This window comes from Podarcis pityusensis, assembly GCF_964106645.2.
Source record: "Podarcis pityusensis genome assembly, chromosome: 10".
Taxonomy (NCBI): Eukaryota; Metazoa; Chordata; class Lepidosauria; order Squamata; family Lacertidae; genus Podarcis; species Podarcis pityusensis.
The window spans coordinates 66690776-66711053 of NC_138035.1; the positions used below are offsets into that span (position 1 = coordinate 66690776).

The window sequence follows — 20278 nt, forward strand, 5'->3', positions numbered from 1 at the left end:
ATAAATAAATGAGAGAGAGAAAATCAGCCAGCCAAGGGTCCTGCTGATTAGTGCTGCAAATTGCTTTTAAAAAAAAATGTTGAATTTAAATTCTCCTGTTCAGCTAAACTTGCATATGGACAAAAGACAACATAAAAGCAAGAAAGCAATTTGCTGAAAAAGTGAAATAAAAATAAAAATGGATGCATCATGTGCTTATCCCGCTAGCCAGTAAATGGCACTGTTCCTAAACGCACAAGAACCAAAACAAGAATATAAATTGCATATACAAAAAGTAAAGGTAAAGGACCCCTGACAGTTAAGTCCAGTCACGAACAAGTATGGGGTTGCGGCGCTCATCTCGCTTTACTGGCCAAGGGAGCCGACGTTTGTCCACAGACAGTTTTTGCGGGTCATGTGGCCAGCATGACTAAGTCGCTTCTGGCAAAACCAGAGCGCACGGAAACACCATTTACCTTCCCGCTGGAAGTAGACCTATTGATCTACTCGCACTTTGATGTGCTTTCGAACTGCTAGGTTGGCAGGAGCTGGGACCGAGCAACGGGAGCTCACCCCGTTGCAGGGATTCGAACTGCCAACCTTCTGATCGGCAAGCCCAAGGCTCAGTGGTTTAGACCACAGCACCACCTGCGTCTCAACTACAATTGCCCCAAATGCTAACCACAGCTCCACACTGGTGGCTGCCATCAACCCAACCCCTCCTTTAACTACTGCATTCCAGAAACCAGGCTTTTCAGCTGGAGTACAGAAGAACACTTAGCAGTGGTCAAGCAAGTGGAAAGCATATTAACATCGGGGAGATATTTTATTGATCTTTCTAAAAGGATGCCCGGGCCACTTAATATTTTTAAAAATATCTGCTCAGCGCACGGCATAAAAACAGCAAACATCGTTAAAGCAAAAGTACAACGTATAGCCAGTAAAACAGCACTATAAAAACAGGGCTGTGTGCCGAATTTGGCCAAGGCTTGAGCCATGGCACGTCTACGGGGAAGGCCTTGGATGAATGGACAGCTGTGGGTCGCTGCAAGTCCAGCTGGGCTGGACCAGAGTGATCTGAAGCTGTTAGTGAGGGGTATCAGGCAGGAAGAAAGGCAAGCAGGATGCAAAAACTGTGGGATGTAATCCACTGGAGCAGTCAAGTACAACCAGGGGGCAGGCAGGTGTGGAGGACTCCCTTCTCCTGAATGGGGTAACTGTGCCCCTGAAGGACCAGGTGTGCAGCCTGGGAGTCATTTTGGACTCACAGCTGTCCATGGAGGAGCAGGTCAGTTCTGTGTCCAGGGCGGCTGTCTAGCAGCTCCATCTGGTACACAGGCTGAGACCCTATCTGCCCACAGACTGTCTCGCCAGAGTGGTGCATGCTCTGGTTATCTCCCGCTTGGACTACTGCAATGCACTCTCCGTGGGGCTACCTTTGGTTTTTTTTTTTTTTTTTAAATAATCTTTATTAAAGTTTCAAAAGGTTACAAAAAAACAAAACAAAAACACACACAAAAATAACACAAAACACGACATAAAAAAAAAAAAAAAATTCCACCTTTTAGGTCTCATTTTCAATAACTTCTTTTCATGACTTCCCCACGCCTCCCCTTATTGTATTCCAACTCCGATTGTTTATTCAAGCAAGTTTTTATCCTTAATGTCCTAATCATAATTTATTAATTTACTTAACCATAAATTATTAATGTGATTCTTTATAATAATTTTAAACCTTAATTCATTATTATCCATTAATTTAGATTATTTAGCAATTTTTAAAATATATACCTTAATCATACATAAAAAGAGATAAAAAAAAAGAGATATAAAAACAAATAATAAAATACCTTCCCTAAGATTGTCCCTAATTCCCATCCACAGATTCCCCATTCTTATAATAATAAAGAGTATATAGTTTTACACTGCAAAATAAAAATCAGGCCCCCTTTGGACTTCTAAACCCCACCCTTCTCTTCCCGGTTTCAATCCCAAACCAAAGTCCAATTAGTCCATCTTTTTAGCCTGGTGACCTTACGTCCGAGGCTCTCGGATCTCTCTCAGTCCCTTTCCGCCGGCTTCTTCGAAAATCTTTCATATTAAACGCCCCAGGTCGGGGAAGTACCTTCTCCATGTTAACCATATTTCTTCCAGCAAGGCCTACTTGTTTAGAGGTGGAGCTCCAACTCTGTTTCTTAAGGCTATATGTCCCAAATAATCCAGTTTTCATCTTAGTCGAATTGGAATTCTTCTTGGCAGGTCTCCGGCTCTCTTTTATCTTCTGTAACTTTTCAGCCACCCCTTCTTTCTGCTCCTCCTGTTCAGCTGATGTCTTAGGCTTTGGTTTCTTTTCTTGTCCAGCTGCCTGTGTTTTGAGCATCAAGTCCCTTTCCAACTCAGTAGGTATATTTTCTGTTGACTTCGGTTTCGTAGGACTTGTAGACAAAACATGGCCTTGCTCTATCCTCTCTTGCAGCTTTCCCATGAGAAAAATAAGCTCTTGCAAGTCAGCTCGTATTTCCCGACCTAGTTCCATTCTTGTAATATCCAAGAATCCCCTCTAGAGGGATTCTAGTTACTTAGTATTTCTTTTCCCTTCCGATCCAAAAATCAAGTTTATTTGTATCAGTCTTTCTTTACTTTCAATATTTTGTAGCAGTATAGCCGGTTAGAATTTAAGCTTTGATTTTTCCGGCTTTGACAGCTAATTTGACAGCTGTCAAAAGTTTTCTATAAATCCTCTGCAGGCTCTTTTCACGGGTTACTCCCGGGCTTGAGAAAGGTGGTACTTAGTCCAAATAATTAAACTTTTGTCCTCCGGCACATTAGCTTAGTCCTTTAAATCTGTGGAATTTATATCTTTTATCGAATTACCCCAATTCTTCACGCAACCTTAGTTGACAGCTCCTTGCTTCAAACTGTTTACAATAAGGGGGGGGCGGACTTCCCTTTTTTTCACCTCCCCCGCTCGTGCCAAATTCATAATCAAATTATTTGTAATCCAATTTCCCAATTACTCACGGGTTGTTGTTCTTGATTTTAAGTCCAAATTTTAATAGGAAGAAGTCAGCGCTCTCCGACAAATGGCATGCGGCTTCGCTCGGCAGGGGAAGCAGAAGACTCACAGCACCACGCCGCTCCCCGGCACCCGTTCCGTAGCCTTTAAAAAGGCTCCTTCGCGAGTCGGGAGGGCGCTTAACGATGCCCGCCGAGTCACCATGTCCACGGGCTCCTATGCCCGTGGTTTTTGAGGGTCCCCGTGTCGCCGGCACGGCAAGACCCAGCCCCTGTCAAGCCGATTCCCTCCGGAGCTCGGAGGGAATCCGCCATTAGCCGATCGCGCTAACCCGGAAGTCTCTACCTTTGAAGGTGACCTGGAAAATACAACTAATCTAGAATGCGGCAGCTAGACTGGCGACCGGGAGTGGCCGCCGAGACCACATAACACCAGTCCCGAAAGACATACGTTGGCTCCCAGTACGTTTCCTAGAACAATTCAAAGTTCTGGTGCTGACTTTTAAAGCCCTAAACGGTCTCGGCCCAGTATACCTGATGGAGTGTCTCCACCCCCATCGTTCAGCCCGCATACTGAGGTCCAGCTCAGAGGCCCTTCTGGTGGTTCCCTCACTGCGAGACGTGAGGTTACAGAGAACCAGGCAGAGGGTCTTCTCGGTAGTGGCACCTGCCCTGTGGAATACCCTCCCATCAGATGTCAAGGAAATAAACTATCTGACTTTTAGAAGACATATGAATGCAACCCTGTTTAGGGAAGCTTTTAATGTTTGATGTTTTATTCTGTTTTCAATCTGTTGGGAGCCGCCCAGTTTGGCTGGGGAAACCCAGCCAGATGGGCAGGGTATAAATAATAAATTATTATTATATTATTATTATTATTATGGGAGGCAAGTGCTTTCTCGTTCGGACTTGGAAGGTGCAGGGCAAGCAGTTTGCGGCAGAATCACTTACAAACCTCACCCTGCCCTGATATTCTCTCTCTTTCTCACACACACACATTTCTAGACTGCCACATCATAAAACATCAGGCCGGTCTACAACCAAGCACTAAAAACTATGCAAATAATAATTAAAAGTGACTGGCTAATTAAACAGCTGCAAAAGCTTGTTGGCGTGGACTTCAAGAGACAACTGAAAGCAAAAAAAACCCCCGAGGATGGCTCCTGAATCCCTGCTGGAACAGGGTTACACAGGACAGTTTTGGTGAAACGAAATGGTTGCTTTCCAGCCGAAGCAAGTTGGGTCCCTATACAGTGGTACCTCTGGTTACGAACTTAATTCGTTCCGGATGTCCGTTCTTAACCTGAAACCATTCTTAACCTGAGGTACCACTTTAGCTAATGAGGCCTCCCGCTGCCACCGCGCCACTGGAGCGCGATTTCTGTTCTCATCCTGAGGTAAAGTTCTTATCCCGAGGTACTGCTTCCGGGTTAGCGGAGCCTGTAACCTGGAATGTTTGTAACCGAAGTTGTTTGTAACCCAAGGTGTTTGTAACCCAAGGTACCATTGTAACGCAAGGGGCAACCAACAGCACTCCTCCGGATTATATAATGATATATAAGGGAAAGGAATCTGGAACGCAACCACTAGCTCATTTGTAAAATGTCTACATTGTCTTTCCAAGGCAAGTCACTTGAGCTTGGCTCTTCAGTAGGGTTGCCTTATGTCCAGAATTTCCCGAACATGCTGGAATACTGCAGTTGGAAGCAGTATTTTCTGCAAAAACCTCTAATTTGTTTGTGATTTTGCCAAAAAAAACAAAAAAAGCTCAACAGCTTTGGCCAAAAATAGAAGTACAGTGGTATCTCGGGTTACATATGCTTCAAGTTACATACGCTTCAGGTTACAGACTCCACTAACCCAGAAATAGTGCTTCAGGTTAAGAACTTTGCTTCAGGATGAGAACAGACATCATGCAGCGGCAGCGGGAGGCCCCATTAGCTAATGTGGTACCTCAGGTTAAGAACAGTTTCAGGTTAAGAACGGACCTCCAGAACGAATTAAATTCTTAACCTGAGGTACCACTGTACTATCTTCAGCAGAGGCATGTTAGTGACAGCCTTCTCAGTGGTGGCACCCCCAATTTGGAACTTCCTTCCGTCATATAGCTGGCGCCTACCCTTTTAAGTAAGTTTTAGAAGCCAGCAGAAGACCTGGTTATTCACCCAGGTTTTGAGTGGAATCCAATGCCAGTACTGATGTTTTTAGTTGCTTGGTATTGCAACTTGCCTGCCTTGTTTTGCAAAATAATAAGACCATTACTAAAAAGTTTTAATTGTAACCTACTCCAAAACTGTTCTGTGGTCAAGTGCAGGTAATACAGAAATGCATAAAAGGATGCAAACCATCTTAAATAAAAGCAAAGGAGAGTGCTTATACATGGCAGCAAAATAATCCAGAAAACAGAGGCTACAGAGCAGGTCTGGGGGACCTCCCCCACCCCTGGATATGGATAACTACAAGTCTCTTATCCCTATCCATTGGCCATGCTTGCTGGGCCTTGAGGGTGTCGAAATTCAGCAACTGTAGGGTCAAAGATTCCCCTTGCCTGCTACAGAGGAAATGCAGTACTTTTCTGTGTATAAGACTATGCTTTCTTCTGTAAAAATTATGCTAAAGAGTTGGGGTCATCTTATACATGGGTAGTGCATAGGGTTGACGTTTGATTGGTTGCTGCCGTGGCTGTCAGCAGCTATTGTGCATGCTGTTGGTTGCTGCTTCAATGGGTGGTGTTGATTGGCTGGTGCTCCGGCAGTTGGGCGGGCGATCTGCAGCTTCTGCCGGCAATGGGACAGACAGGAGTTGGATCTAAACCACAGAGCCTAGGACTTGCCGATCAGAAGGTCGGTGGTTCAAATCCCCGCGACGGGGTGAGCTCCCGTTGTTCCGTCCCTGCTCCTGCCCACCTAGCAGTTCGAAAGCACGTCAAAGTGCAAACAGATAAATAGGCACCGCTCCGGCGGGAAGGTAAATGGCGTTTCCATGTGCTGCTCTGGTTCGCCAGAAGCGGCTTAGTCATGCTGGCCACATGACCCGGAAGCTGTATGCCGGCTCCCTCGGCCAATAAAGCGAGATGAGCGCCGCAACCCCAGAGTCGGTCACGACTGGACCTAATGGTCAGGGGTCCCTTTACCAGGTGAGCAATTTTTGGCAATCCCCCCCAAAAATAGCTAAACAACTCTGGGTAATCCTTTCCAACTCTGTGCCATCTCCCCCCATTTTCTTAAATTTGAGTCCCCAGAAACAGGGGTCGTCCTATACATGGGGTCGTCTTATAGACGGGAAAGTACGGTAGCTCCCGTTTGCAAGGAACACACTGCTAGCAGTAATTACAGTTTTGTAATGCGATAAAACTAGCTCACAACTTGTAAAACGCAGAAGTGACAGAATGCAATTTGAATCAGACAAATGGCTGATCAGACCATTTCAAATCATTTAGACATTTGTTTCGTTGGCAACGTGCCTCTTGTAGCAGATGCTATACCCAGCGCTAGACAATCCCTGAGCATCCTTATAGATAAATCTATGAAACTGATGCTATTGGGCTTGTTTAGTATGTCTTCTTTACATGGGCGTGATAGGAGCTCTTGAAAAACGCAAAGAAAAGAATTACTTTCCACTAGGGCAACCTGTTCTCCTTGTCACATAATATATGATTCAGCAATGCTTAATATATAAGTTGTCTCACAGGCAGACCAATTCATTAGTCTTTGCTTTTCCTACACAGAGGAAACATGAAACCACCCCTAAACACCACAGATTTCACCTCTCTGTGAAGAGAGGATCTTCCCACCAAATAATAGATTTCAGGCCAATTGTCACTGCTTAATTAACGGTTAGCAGGCTTTCAATGAGGATGGATTCAGTCTGGTTAACTGTTTTTGCGGCTTCTGACACTACGATGTCCGAAGTCACCCAAATGTCGCTAATAAGGGCAAAAATGCCACTTAGATGGGAGAGGAGGACAGCACTTTGAGACCCAAATAAATGAAATAAATGACACAATGCATCTCAGCTGCTGAGTATGACCATGAAAATATTTTTTTAAAACGAAAGAGATCAGATTTCTATACAGCCTTGTATGGATTCTAGAAATGTCACTGCTTCAAAATCACCGAGTACCAAAATGAAGAAATTTCAGGTTTTATTGTTCATCATTCCCAGGGCGAAATCACCTAGCGAACAGCCTGGTCTCTTAAAAAAAAAAAAACCACACAAACCCCACAACGCACACACACAGCTGTACTGCACCTTGCAGGTTTCCCTACCTGGTTTTAAGTATTTCATTGACTTTTTGCTCCAGTTCTATCCTTCGTAGACGTTCTTTTTCCAGCTCTTGTTTCAGTGTTTCAGCATTCGTTTCTTCTCGCAGCTTCCTGAGCTCCTCCTCTGTTAAAAAAGGGAGGAAAGATAAAATAAGGGGGTTGTCTTTGTTAAAAAGGTAAAGGTAAAGGACCATTAGGTCCAGTCGTGGCCGACTCTGGGGTTGCGGCGCTCATCTCGCTTTATTGGCCGAGGGAGCCGGCGTACAGCTTGCGGGTCATGTGGCCAGCATGACTAAGCCGCTTCTGGCGAACCAGAGCAGTGCATGGAAACGTTGTTTACCTTCCTGCTGGAGTGGTACCTATTTATCTACTTGCACTGGCGTGCTTTCGAACTGCTAGGTTGGCAGGAGCCGGGACCGAACAACGGGAGCTCACCCCGTCGCGGGGATTCGAACCGCCGACCTTCTGACCATCAAGCCCTAGGCTCTGTGGTTTAACCCACAGCGCCACCCGCGTCCTTGACAGCCAGACTAAAATCAAGCACCAAACCTAGGAACTTAAAAGGCTGAATGGGTTGTTCATGTCCCCCAGGGCTGTACTCAGGAAGAGGAATAGGCATGGACGGTGGAATCAAATACAGTGGTACCTTGGTTCTCAAACGCCTTGGTTCTCAAATGCCAAAAACCCGGAAGTAAGTGTTCTGGTTTTTGAATGTTTTTTGGAAGCTGAACATCCGATGCGACTGTTGGCTATTGTTTCCCAGACACCTGCACCAATCAGAAGCTGCGCCTTGGTTTCGAACATTTTGGAAGTCAAACGGACTTCCGGAACAGATTAAGTTTGGCGCTTTTGTTTTTGCTATTTATTTTGCATTTTTGTTTTTGAGGCTTTTTCGGTTCATTTGTTTTTGTGGCTGTGTGGAACCCAGTTCAGCTACTGATTGATTGTGTGACTGTGGAAATGGATAAAAGCCCCCCATCCAAACAATGACGGATCACCAGTGCAGGTAAGAATAATTTTTTTATATATAATTTTTATCATCTACAATACTGTCTTATTTATTTTATAGTACAGTACACTGATTATTGCTTTCATTATATGGATCAATGGGCTCGTTGGATAGTAAAATTCAGACTTCTGGAACGGATTAAATTTGAGAAACAAGGTTTAGCCCAAAGATGGAAATTACAAGAATTACCAACAATTGAGGAGTGGCAGATGAAGATGATGGAATATGCAGAAATGGCAAAAATGACTGTGAGGATTCGGAACCAAGGCGATCAGAAATTCCAGAGAGATTGGAGTAAATTTACTATTTAAGAGATTATTGTAAAAACTTGAAGACACTAGCAGGACTGACATAAATCCTGCAACATAGGGTAATTATTAGTATCTGACCATTAACAACAGAAGGACTCGATTTGTATTAAAGGACAAAAACTGACATTAGAAAGGCGTGCATAACTTATGAGGAAACAGAAAACCAGTTGGAGGGAGGGAGGGAAGTCACGAGCTCAGCGGAGCAAATGCATTTGTTTGATTATTGTAATGTTGTTATATGTTTTATTAATGAAAATAATAAAAATCATATCAAAAAACGTTTGAGAACCAAGGTACAGCTGTAGTATTATATGGGTCATACTTGCAAAGTGAATATTCCTTCACATCTCATAGATAGCTTGCATGCACCCAGCGAAGAATACGACTGGTAACGCAAAGCTCATTCTACAGTAAATGCCTTTGCCATTCTAAAGCCGTGCGCACAGGATTTTTTGTTTTTTGCTTTTTTCTAGGAAGGAAAGTGCTTCTGACAATACTGGCTTACTAATAATGCAAGCTATTATTGCTTTTAAAGGTCTAGCCCACCGGATTAACATAGTGCAGTGCTCATGCTAGGTTTATGAAAGGCTTCTTTTGTCCATTTGCCTTCATTTTATTTTTAATGACCTTTTAAGAATTGTTTGCACAGTCACTCAATCTAATGCAGGTGGGTGGGAAATGAAACAGCGGGGCGGGGGGGGGGAGAATGGAGGATAACTTTGAGTCATCCAAGGGTTTGTACACTCTGGTTTTAAGGTACCGCATTTTTCGTTCTATAAGACGCACCAGACCACAAGACGCACCTAGTTTTTGGAGGAGGAAAACAAGAAAAAAAATATTCTGAATCTCAGAAGCCAGAACAGCAAGAGGGATCACTACGCAGTGAAAGCAGCAATCCCTCTTCCTGTTCTGGCTTCTGGGATAGCTGCGCCACCTGCATTCGCTCCATAAGACGCACACACATTTCCCCTTACTTTTTAGGAGGGAAAAAGTGAGTCTTATAGAGCAAAAAATACGGTAATTATTCGGATACCATGCTGGCCTCAAAAGCTTTCCTCATTGTTCTGTGGAGGAAGCTCTTAAAAAAAACCCACAAAAAACACCAGAGGGAAGACGCAACATCAGGTGATTTTTATGCTACCGTATACTGTGTACCTAATTTGTTTATTATAACTACTTTATTTATTAAATTTCTAGACTACCCTTCATCTGAGAACCACAGGGTGGTTTCCAACATAAAAACACAAAAATGTGCAACGTAGTAAGAAACCAAAACAATACACACACACACCCAGTTTGAAAGATTGTTTAATTAACCAAAGGACAGGGAGAAGAGGAATGTTTTTGCCTGGCACCTAAAGATATGTAATGAAGGTGCCAGGTGAGTCTCCCTGGGGAGAAAATTCTAGAAGGCATCGTAGAAAAGTCCCACTCTCTTGTTGACACCCTCCAGACTGTTCGTGGAGGAAACACCCGAAGAAAGGTCTCAGGTGATTATATCTCAATTCTTCAGCGAGATCTGGAAAGGAGGTACAGTGGTACCTCAGGTTAAGTACTTAATTCATTCCAGAGGTCCGTTCTTAACCTGAAACTGTTCTTAACCTGAAGCACCACTTTAGCTAATGGGGCCTCCTGCTGCTGCCGTGCCGCCGGAGCACAATTTCTGTTCTCCTGAAGCAAAGTTCTTAACCCGAGGTAATATTTCTGGGTTAGCGGAGTCTGTAACCTGAAGCGTCTGTAACCTGAGGTACCACTGTATTCTACTGAATACTTGAACTTCTTCAAGCTTCACATCAGGATAGGATTCTTGTTGGGTTTCTGATAACTGGAGATTTCCCACACCTTTGATAGCTTTTCCTCCTCCATTCTAGTTGCAGACACTGGAACATATCCTACAAATATGGTTTTTACCCTGGTTCTTCTTGCATTGGTACCGTATTTTACTTTAAATGTTGCATCGGTGCTCCTGAATTTCAGAAGTTCATACACAGAAGCTAGATTTGTGTGACATCTAACATGCAGATTTTCGATACTTAAATATAATAGTCTTATATATTTTAGATGACAAGATTTAGTTTGAATGTCAAGGGGTGTCCACAATCTCTTCTCTCCCAAACGGGTCACCACTTTCTGCCCTGATGGATCTGGAGTGATGCTTGAAACTGAAAATAATAGCAACCTCCTTGGTCGCCCACAGAATTTCACATGCTCGCTCTTCCTTAAACCATAGCAGGGGCACAGCAGTTGCACACACAGAGCTCTTTCTGAAACACTTAAGGCAACATTTCAGAAAGAGGCAGTCACATGGCTGTGATGGAAAGAGAGGAAACACTTGTCTTTTGCGCTTAATGTATCTGTGATGAGTAAAACTCTGTGTTTCAACTCCTCCAAACGTGCGCATTCCCATTCTTGCAATCTGTGAGGCCAGAGGTGTTTAGGAAACAGTAAAAAGCCCCTTCCTTCCTTCCTTTAATTTTCTGACCTTTTAAGACTAGTACAATGGTACCTTGGTTCTCAAACTTAATCCGTTCCGGAAGTCCGTTCCAAAACCAAAGCGTTCCAAAACCAAGGCGCGCTTTCCCACAGAAAATAATGCAAAATGGATTAATCCACTCCAGGCTTTTAAAAACAACCCCCAAAACAACAATTTAACATGAATTGTACTATGTAACGAGACCACTGATCCATAAAATGAAAGCAATAAACAATATACTGCAGTCACACAATCAATCTATCAGTAGCTGAACTGGGTTTCACACAGTCACACAAAAAGCCACAAAAATGCAAAATAAATGGCAAAAACAGACAGACCTCAGAGTAGCACTCAAAACGAAGCACATTCAGCTTCCAAAAAAAGTTAGCAAACCAGAACACTTACTTCCAAGTTTGCGGTGTTTGGGTTCCAAGTTGTTCAAATACCAAGGCATTTGAGAACCAAGGTACCACTGTACTGAAGTGTATTACATTTCAGATAGGGAAGACAACCAGAAGCACTTTGCATGATCTGTCCCCCCCCCCCAAGCAACATCAACACAGAACTGTGCAAATCAACTTTCTTGAACCAAGAAGAGAAGAGTTTGGATTTGATATCCCGCCTTTCACTCCCCTTCAGGAGTCTCAAAGCGGCTAACAATCTCCTTTCCCTTCCTCCCCCACAACAAACACTCTGTGAGGTGAGTGGGGCTGAGAGACTTCAAAGAAGTGTGACTGGCCCAAGGTCACCCAGCAGCTGCATGTGGAGGAGCGGAGATGCGAACCGGTTCCCCAGATTACGTGACTACCACTCTTAACCACTCTTAACCGCTCTTAACCACTACACCACACTGGCACCACACAGATGCCTTCCAGATGTTGTTGGAGTACAGCTTCCTTTATTCCTGACCAAGTTGGTTGTGGAAGGCCTCCCTGGAAGACCAGACATTGGAGACAAACAGGACCATTATCACCATGCTTTCTTTGTGAGCTGCCAGTAGGCATCTCATTGTGTTTCACCGGGAACAAAATGGTGGAGCGTTGGGCAACTGGCCTGATGTAGCAGAGCTTATCCATTCAAACCTATCCATTCTGAAGAAAATCAGCCCTGAGTGCTCACTGGAAGGACAGATCCTGAAGCTGAGGCTCTAATACTTTGGCCACCTCATGAGAAAAGAAGACTCCCTGGAAAAGACCCTGATGTTGGGAAAGATGGAGGGCACAAGAAGAAGGGGACGACAGAGGATGAGATGGTTGGACAGTGTTCTCGAAGCTACCAACATGAGTTTGACTAAACTGCGTGCTCTGGTCCATGGGGTTGTAGGAGTGCAAATATCCAGAGTGTGGGGTCAGGTGGGATTACTATGAGGAATTATAAAATATGCATCAAGCCATTGTGTCCACGAAGAATGCATTGTGTTGACTGGGTTTGATACATTGACAATAATTTCTGATCAAATCCCACAACCCTCTGCACCTCTGGCCATTTCCTCTACTGCCCATCTCTCTTGCCTGACAAGTCACGTACACAGCCCAGTTGCTTCGCCAGGCAGGCTCCTGGGTCATCAAAGACAGTGGGCAGTTTCTTTGATGTAGCTTTCTGATATGTTAATCTTAGGATGTTAATCTTAGGGCCAGGAAACAGATCTCACATGAAGGTGATCATGATCGCTGTCCTCCTGGCCATCCTCCTTATCATGTATATTGCTTGTTTATCACCTCCGGGGTTGCCAAATGCTCTCCTTAGTAGTTCTGTTCTTTGTTTACCCCGTGCTTAATTAGTTTTGGTAGTTTAACTTTCTCCCCACGTGGGGTCTGTTGAAATGTTCAGAAGAAATCTGATTGGTTCTTATGAACACTCTGTAAAAAGTTCTTTTGTGAATAAAACGACCTGGGCCGAGGGGTAGAGAGGCAGACATTATTATACGCACCCTTCCCAGAGTCTTGCTGGTTCAAGCCTCTGTGTGTATTCTTATTAATCAGAGTTCAATCCTTCCTTTACTTTGGGAACACCTCATGGGGTCACGAAGAGTCGGACACGACTAAATGACTAAACAACAACAAATTAAATAGCTGTACATTGCGTCCTACACAAGCTGGAGCAGACACTTCATACCTGTGCAATGTTCTGACCAGAATGAAAGATGACAGGATAATTAGCCATCCACAAACTAACTGAGAGTCGAACACATAAGCTTAAATTGAGAGTCACCAAAGCATAACAGCCGGTATGCTATGCTTGCAGAGGCCAAGTTAAATAATGAGGCCACTGGCAAGTTTAATGCTGTCAGCTGGCTGCGCGGATCAATGCTACTATTTCCCTGTGTAAACACAAGACAGAAATAGCTTTACTAAGCCCGTGTTAATTATGGCAAATCTCTTTAGAGGTTCTTTCCAAAATAGTATTTTGCATCAAGAGTATTGTATAATTGGTACAGAGCAGACTGATCAAACCTCACACACCGTCCGGCTCGTGGGCAGAGCCTTCACCTGTAATCAAAGAAGCATTTGCTACTTTTGTTAATGCCATTTACATTCAGAACTAGCAAATGGACATAAGATGATATCTCATATATGCACCGCCAAATCATAATTTAGCACCAAACCAAAAAAACGAGCCTATCCTTCTCCCTTCATCTGGCATGACAATGAAAAGGAGCTTAAAGGTAAAGGTAAAGGGGCCCCTGACCATTAGGTCCAGTCGTGACTGACTCTGGGGTTGCGGTGCTCATCTCGCTTTACTGGCCGAGGGAGCTGGCGTACGGCTTCCGGGTCATGTGACCAGCATGACCAAGCCACTTCTGGCGAACCAGAGCAGCGCACGGAAACGCCGTTTACCTTCCCGCCGAAGCGGTACCTATTTATCTACTTGCACTTTGACATGCTTTCAAACTGCTAGGTTGGCAGGAGCTGGGACCGAACAACAGGAGCTCACCCAGTTGCAGGGATTCGAACCGCCGACCTTCTGATCGGCAAGCCCTAGTCTCTGTGGTTTAGACCACAGTGCCACCCGCATCCCTCACTTTAAATATATACTCTTATAAAACTGCAGATTATTACAGTAACCATGCCAATATCTGTTTACAGTTTATTTGTAAATATTCAATAAGCCATTTCCATTCTTTTATTTTAAAAAATTGTTATCTTGATTTCTTATTTTTCCAGTAAGTTTTGCCATTTCCGCATAAGTTTTTGCATCCATTCTTCTTTTGCTGGGACTACTTCTTATTTCCATTTTTTGGCAAGTAGCATTCATTCGACTTCCAAAAGGTTCGGAAACCAAAGCTCCTGCAGCCAATCAGAAGTCGCGCCGGACGTTTGGCTTCCGAAAATCGTTTGAAAACCGTAACACTCACTTCCGGCTTTGATCATTCGGGAACCAATGCGTTCGAGATCCAAGGTACGACTGTATATGTTTCTGTTTTTAATTCCTTTGTTTATGTAAACAAATATGAACTGGGGCATACCCAGAGAAAAATTCAGTATGCCAACCACTGTACAGGGAACAGTTTTATTTATAATCATCATAATAATAATTTATTTACTTATACCCCGCCCATGTGGCCGGGCCTCCCCAGCCACTCTGGGCAGCTTCCAAGAGAACATTAAAAACACAATCAAACATCAAACATTAAAAACTTTCCTAAACCTGCTAAACCTTCCCCATTTAACATTTCTGCTCCTATTTCAGGATGTGTCGTGATGCATTACTGGGTTGAATTTTGTGTTAGGTCCGAGAAATACAACGGTCTCAAATGAACCACCAACTTTTCTACGGCCCTCAAGTGAAAATTCCCATGAAGCAAAGAGCAAGGCATCCTCTGGGAGTTTAACAGGACTCCGTATGGCAAGGTGCCAAGCATTAGGGAGCCAAAAAAGTTAATGTAGGTCAACACAGCCTGTATCATTATGATTGGTCTCTTCGAGACTCTTAGCCTGTTTAACCAATCCATTGGAGAGCAGCACAGTAGATGTTAGCAAAGCCATCCAGGAGTCAGCTGAGACAAAGGGAGCTTTGAACAAATAAAATGTAATTGGACAGGACTGAAAAAACGTGCTTAACCAAGGGTTGCGGTGGGGAGATCAGATTTGTATGCCGAAGGAAGGTGGAAAATTTATGAAGGTTATGCTATTTATTCGTTTGTGGGATGATACATCCCCTCCTTTTGGCTTAAAAGGAGACCTTGTGGCAGTTCACATAGTGAGTGTGTGTGTCTGTCTTAACTTAAAACCGTTCTTAACTTGAAGCGCACTTTCGCTAATGGGGCCTCCCACTGCCGCCATCGCGCAATTTCTGTTCTCATCCTGAGGTAAAGTTCTTAACCCAAGGTACTACTTCCAGGTTAGCGGAGTCTGTAACCCAAAGTGTTTGTAAGCCGAGGTACCACTCTGTGTGTGTGTGTGTGTGTGTGTGTGTGTGTGACGCAGGTTGCGCTGTGGGTTAAACCAGAGAGCCTAGGGCTTGCCGATCGGAAGGTCAGCGGTTCAGATCCCCGAGACGGGGTGAGCTCCCATTGTTCGGTCCCAGCTCCTGCCAACCTAGCAGTTTGAAAGCACGTCAAAGTGCAAGTAGATAAATAGGTACCGCTCCGGCGGGAAGGTAAACAGGCGTTTTCGTGCACTGCTCTGGTTTCGCCAGAAGCGGCTGGCCACATGACCTGGAAAAACTGTCTGCGGACAAATGTCGGCTCCCTCGGCCAGTAAAGCGAGAGGAGAGCCGCAACCCCAGAGTCGTTTGCAACTGGACTTAACTGTCAGGGGTCCTTTACCATATGTTTGTATATATACATATATGTGTGTGTGTGTGTGTATACATATACATATATATACATATATACATGTGTGTGTGTGTGTGTATATATACATATATACACATACACACATAACCTACAGTAAAAATCAGCATAAATGCATAAAGGAATATTGTTTAACTAATATTAACATGACTAAGTTTTTTTAGTAATAAAAAGGCAACATTTTGGTAATATTATTATTGATATTATTTACATTTTAGTTAGAGATCTTAAAAAAAACACTAATGCTAGAGATTGCTTAGCAGGCCTTCTTAGGCAGGAAACTCAATGAAAGTGCAGCCACTGAGAATGTCCTGTAGAAAGATGGCAGCGAGAACTACACTTTCAGCACCGGGGCATTTCCCCAAGAAGATCAAATTGGAGCTAACCGAAGACCCCCTAACAGATCAGACTCTCCAAAATGACACAGAAAGATGTGGCCTTTCCCATATCTCTCAGGAGACACCGATGTCCCTTGTCCTACAATCTTCGCACCGAAGGTCAGAGTACAAATTTCTTCAGCAACCTGTCCCAGCTGCTGCACTTATAACATATGCAAATGGCAATCCCACTTAAAGCGGCGGCTTTTTTTGGCAGGCTGCCTCTTCACACTCCAGGAATAACACGGATTACGACCACCACATACAAAAAAACAGCAGGAGCGAAAGTGTCACGGCAAACGGAAACGATCCAAGGCTCCCAACGCAGAGCCTTTCCCATGTCATTCTGCTCGCCTGCAAACGGACAGGTGGAAAAGCACTAAAATGTTTATATGGGCAGACTCCCCGCTAACTGCCGTTCTCCTCCCTCAACTGCAGTTGCCAAATCATCAGTGCCAACGTTAACCACAGTCTCCTGAAAGCCAAGACCTGAAATGGAGTTTGAACTGGGTTTTGTAGCTACGGGAGGGCTGCCTGGGTGGCAATCTTGCATTTATCACGTGGACTTTGGGGGCAGGGACAAAGGGCAAGACGAATTGCCAATTTCCCTCTTTCACGGGAAGGCTCAAACACTTAAGAAAATGCAAGGTGCTGAGATATGTGGATTTTCCCCCCTCCAAATTTCTTTATTATTCCAAAACCAAAGAGAATTACAAACACCAAATTCAGAATTCATATTCGTTTTCTAACATGAGCCTATTACATAAATTACCTGAATTAAAATATACCTAATTACTCTAAACTTCCCTTTGCTGTATATAAATACAACACGATTAGAAAATTTATATTATAAATGATATTATAATTCCCATATACCCCCCTCCCCCTTCACCCATGTGTGATCTCAATTTTTTACTTCTTCCATCTTGTTGTGTTGTTATAATTTAATACTCGTTCAATTAATTCTGTTGTTATTTTCTTACTTAGCCCTGCATGCTTTGCACATTATTTATTCATATTTTGATTCCGGAACCATATTTTTTATGTATTCCTTCACTCCATTCCACTCTTTAATTATTCTCTGATTTGAGTGGCCTCTAATAATTGCCGTCAATTTTGCCATTTCTACAAACTCACAGGGTTTATTTTGCCATTCTAATACTGATGGGATTTTCTCCCCCTTCCAATTCCTTGCAATCAATATCCTGGCTGCTGCTGTTGCATAGAGGAATACATTTTTATTGTCTCTGGGGATGTCATTAGATATTAGATAATATCTAATATCTAGAGATATGTGGATATTTGGCCCCCTCCTGCCTGCGAGATACTTATGATCAACAGGTTCTCTGCGGGGTTTAGCTCTCTTTCCCCTGCCAATGGAAACAAGCTCTCTAGTTTAGAAGAAATGCCAAACTGTAAAACAAAGCACACAAACTGAGCTTATTCATGGGGTCCAAAGGAAAGCAGAGTGATACGTTTGGCACCAGCTTGGTTGCAGGCGTTGTCGAAGGAGCCATACAGGGCGCCATCCAACCGTCTTAGTGTTAGAATTCCTGCTCCATGATTGCAGTCATGGGATTGTTGTCTATCACATGACGGTATATGTTTTGACTCCATGGAGTGGGATGTGACAGAGACAGGAGGTTTGTGTTACTGTGTTCCGTGAAGTGGGACGATTGTCCTTTGTTCTTTTTTCTCTTTGCTGCCTGATGCTAGAGAGAGAGGGAGCCATGTTGCAGTGCTCCGTGTGTGTTTATATGTACAAAAAGTAGATTAGCCAAAATGCTGAGTTGCTGAGGGCTGTTACGCAACTGCTCCTCACACTTAGGGACTCCAATCTGGATTTGTGTAGGGTTTACTCCAGGCATCCCCAACCTTTGGCCCTCCAGATGTTTTGGACTACAGTTCCCATCATCCCTGACCACTGGTCCTGTTAGCTAGGGATCATGGGAGTTGTAGGTCAAAACATCTGGAGGGCCGCAGGTTGGGGGTGCCTGGTTTACTTCTTGGCCTCTTCTTCCCCTGAAGATGCCCTGCAAGGCAGGAGAGGTTTAGGAGCAGAGCTTTTCTTTAGCTTGATGGGCTACCTTTCCAGGTTGACGAGCCCCATCTGCCCTTAAATTACGCCAGCCCCCCCAAATTTAGCACTGTTCCCTTGGTGAACGATGCAGCAATTTACAGACCACATTCCCAAACTGCGCACATTTATATGAAGTAGCTACACACAAGGTAAGCGCTGCCTTATTCTCTCCAGTATTGAGAAATGTTGAGGAAGGCTTATTGGCTTTTGCTGTTAATTTGCAAAATTATACAGGATTACAGGACCCCTCCTGATCACAGTCCTAAAAACCAAACTGGTCATGCCACAAATAAGGTGTCGTGATAGAATTCAGACGGAGCTGATAGAAGCTATTCAAATTCCCGTGCTTACAAACCACCAAGCATTGCTTTTATTTTTTATTTTACTCACAAGGTGTTTCACTGATACTATTTTACTCATGGGCTATTACAGGAACGATGACAGATCTATCCCAGAACTTCAGCAAGTCTGGCATCTTTTATACACTAGAGATGTCGCACAAATCCCTCATCTGTTAAGGGTTTAACAGAGTTCGCGATGACTGGCTAACCTCTGAAAAAACCAAGATGTGCTGTTCCCAAAGAGGAGTGAAAATTTTATCAATCTAGGCTTGAGTACGCGAGAAACGACTTCTGCTGGGGGCTGGGACCAGTTTTTATAGCTCAGTCATCAGAAAAGCTCACTGTAACTGGGAAAAGTGACTGGTGAACACAACAGCAAGGCCTTGTTAGCATTGTGTCCTTTCTCTCGTGCAAAATAAAGGCAGGCTGTTCTGCCTGTGATGCTCAGAAATCCACATGGGAGTGTTTTGCACTGGATGTTTCAACAAGCAGCTAATTGCATTGTTCGTCTCAATGCAACATGAGATTTTGTTTATTTTAACAGAGAACTGTTTGAAAGGGTGCACAGCGCCCTAACTCGCATTTTACCATTGCTAATAACACCACTTGACAGTTGCAATTATTCATCCCGGTGAAACGTCTCCTTTCAAGATTCTTGGGTTTTTAAAAATAGTTTATTAAGGGCAGAATCAGGAGAGCTTTTCCTGCTTCACAATGACTTAGTGGGGACATACAGCAAGCTTCTCTTAAAACTGCAGCAACAGAAGAGACCCACGTTTTATGGAGCTTCTGTTCTAAGCAAATGCTTTTTGCAGAACCACAAAGTGGATTTCTGCAAGGCAGCCCCCAACAGAGGTTCTGACTTGCAGGTGTCTGGCACCCGGGTGGAGCTGATGGCAAAGCTTTCGGTCTGTTTTTGCGGCTGAAGTAGGCAGGCAGAACATCCAGCCCACTCTGACTCAAGGTGGGAAAGGTGTAAAAGGAAGAGGATATCGGAACAACCCTCCACATTTCCCCTTGTGGTGCTAATTTTGCAACCACTAACACAGCATCTTCAGTACTAGGGCTGGGCAATATATCATCCAAAACCAGTTTGAAGTCCATATATGGTGATATCGGTTTGACACACTCTCTCTCTCTCTAACTTTTATTTAAAAAAAAGTTTTACAATTTAGAATATTCATTTAGACAACCTTAAAATATCAATGACTCCTTCGCTTTCCATAGTTCATTTTGCACTGCATAAATCCCAGCATGTTTTATATACAGTGGTACCTCTAGTTGCGGACACGATCTGTTCCGTGTGCCGTTCGCACCCTGAAAAGTCCGCAACTAGAGCAGCGCTTCTGCGCAAGCGCAGAGCGCAATAGAGCGCTTCTGCGCATGCCCAAAGCACAGAGAACACTTCTGCGAGCGCGGCGAAACCCGGAAGTGTACACTTCCAGGTTTGCCGCATTCGCAAGCCAAAAAGACGCAACATGAACCTAACGCAGCACGAGGTATGACTGTAAACTAAACCATTCAGTATTCCATTGTCACTTCCATCAAAATTTATTTACACTGCTGAATTTATCTTAATGCTGCCAATGTTTTCAAAGGTACACAATTTTCCCTCATATAATCAATAAACATT

At 43.8% G+C, this 20278-nt stretch overlaps 1 protein-coding gene across 7 annotated transcripts in view; it reads right to left on the reverse strand.

The window, feature by feature from the left end:
• Window positions 1-20278, reverse strand: part of GRAMD4 (GRAM domain containing 4) — a 106655-nt gene that overhangs the window by 37269 nt on the left and 49108 nt on the right. For all 7 annotated transcript variants that reach the window (XM_081023666.1, XM_081023662.1, XM_081023663.1 and 4 more), the window contains one exon: window positions 7263-7383. In XM_081023666.1, the coding sequence (XP_080879792.1) occupies window positions 7263-7383 (121 nt within the window). The remainder of the gene's footprint in view (window positions 1-7262; window positions 7384-20278) is intronic.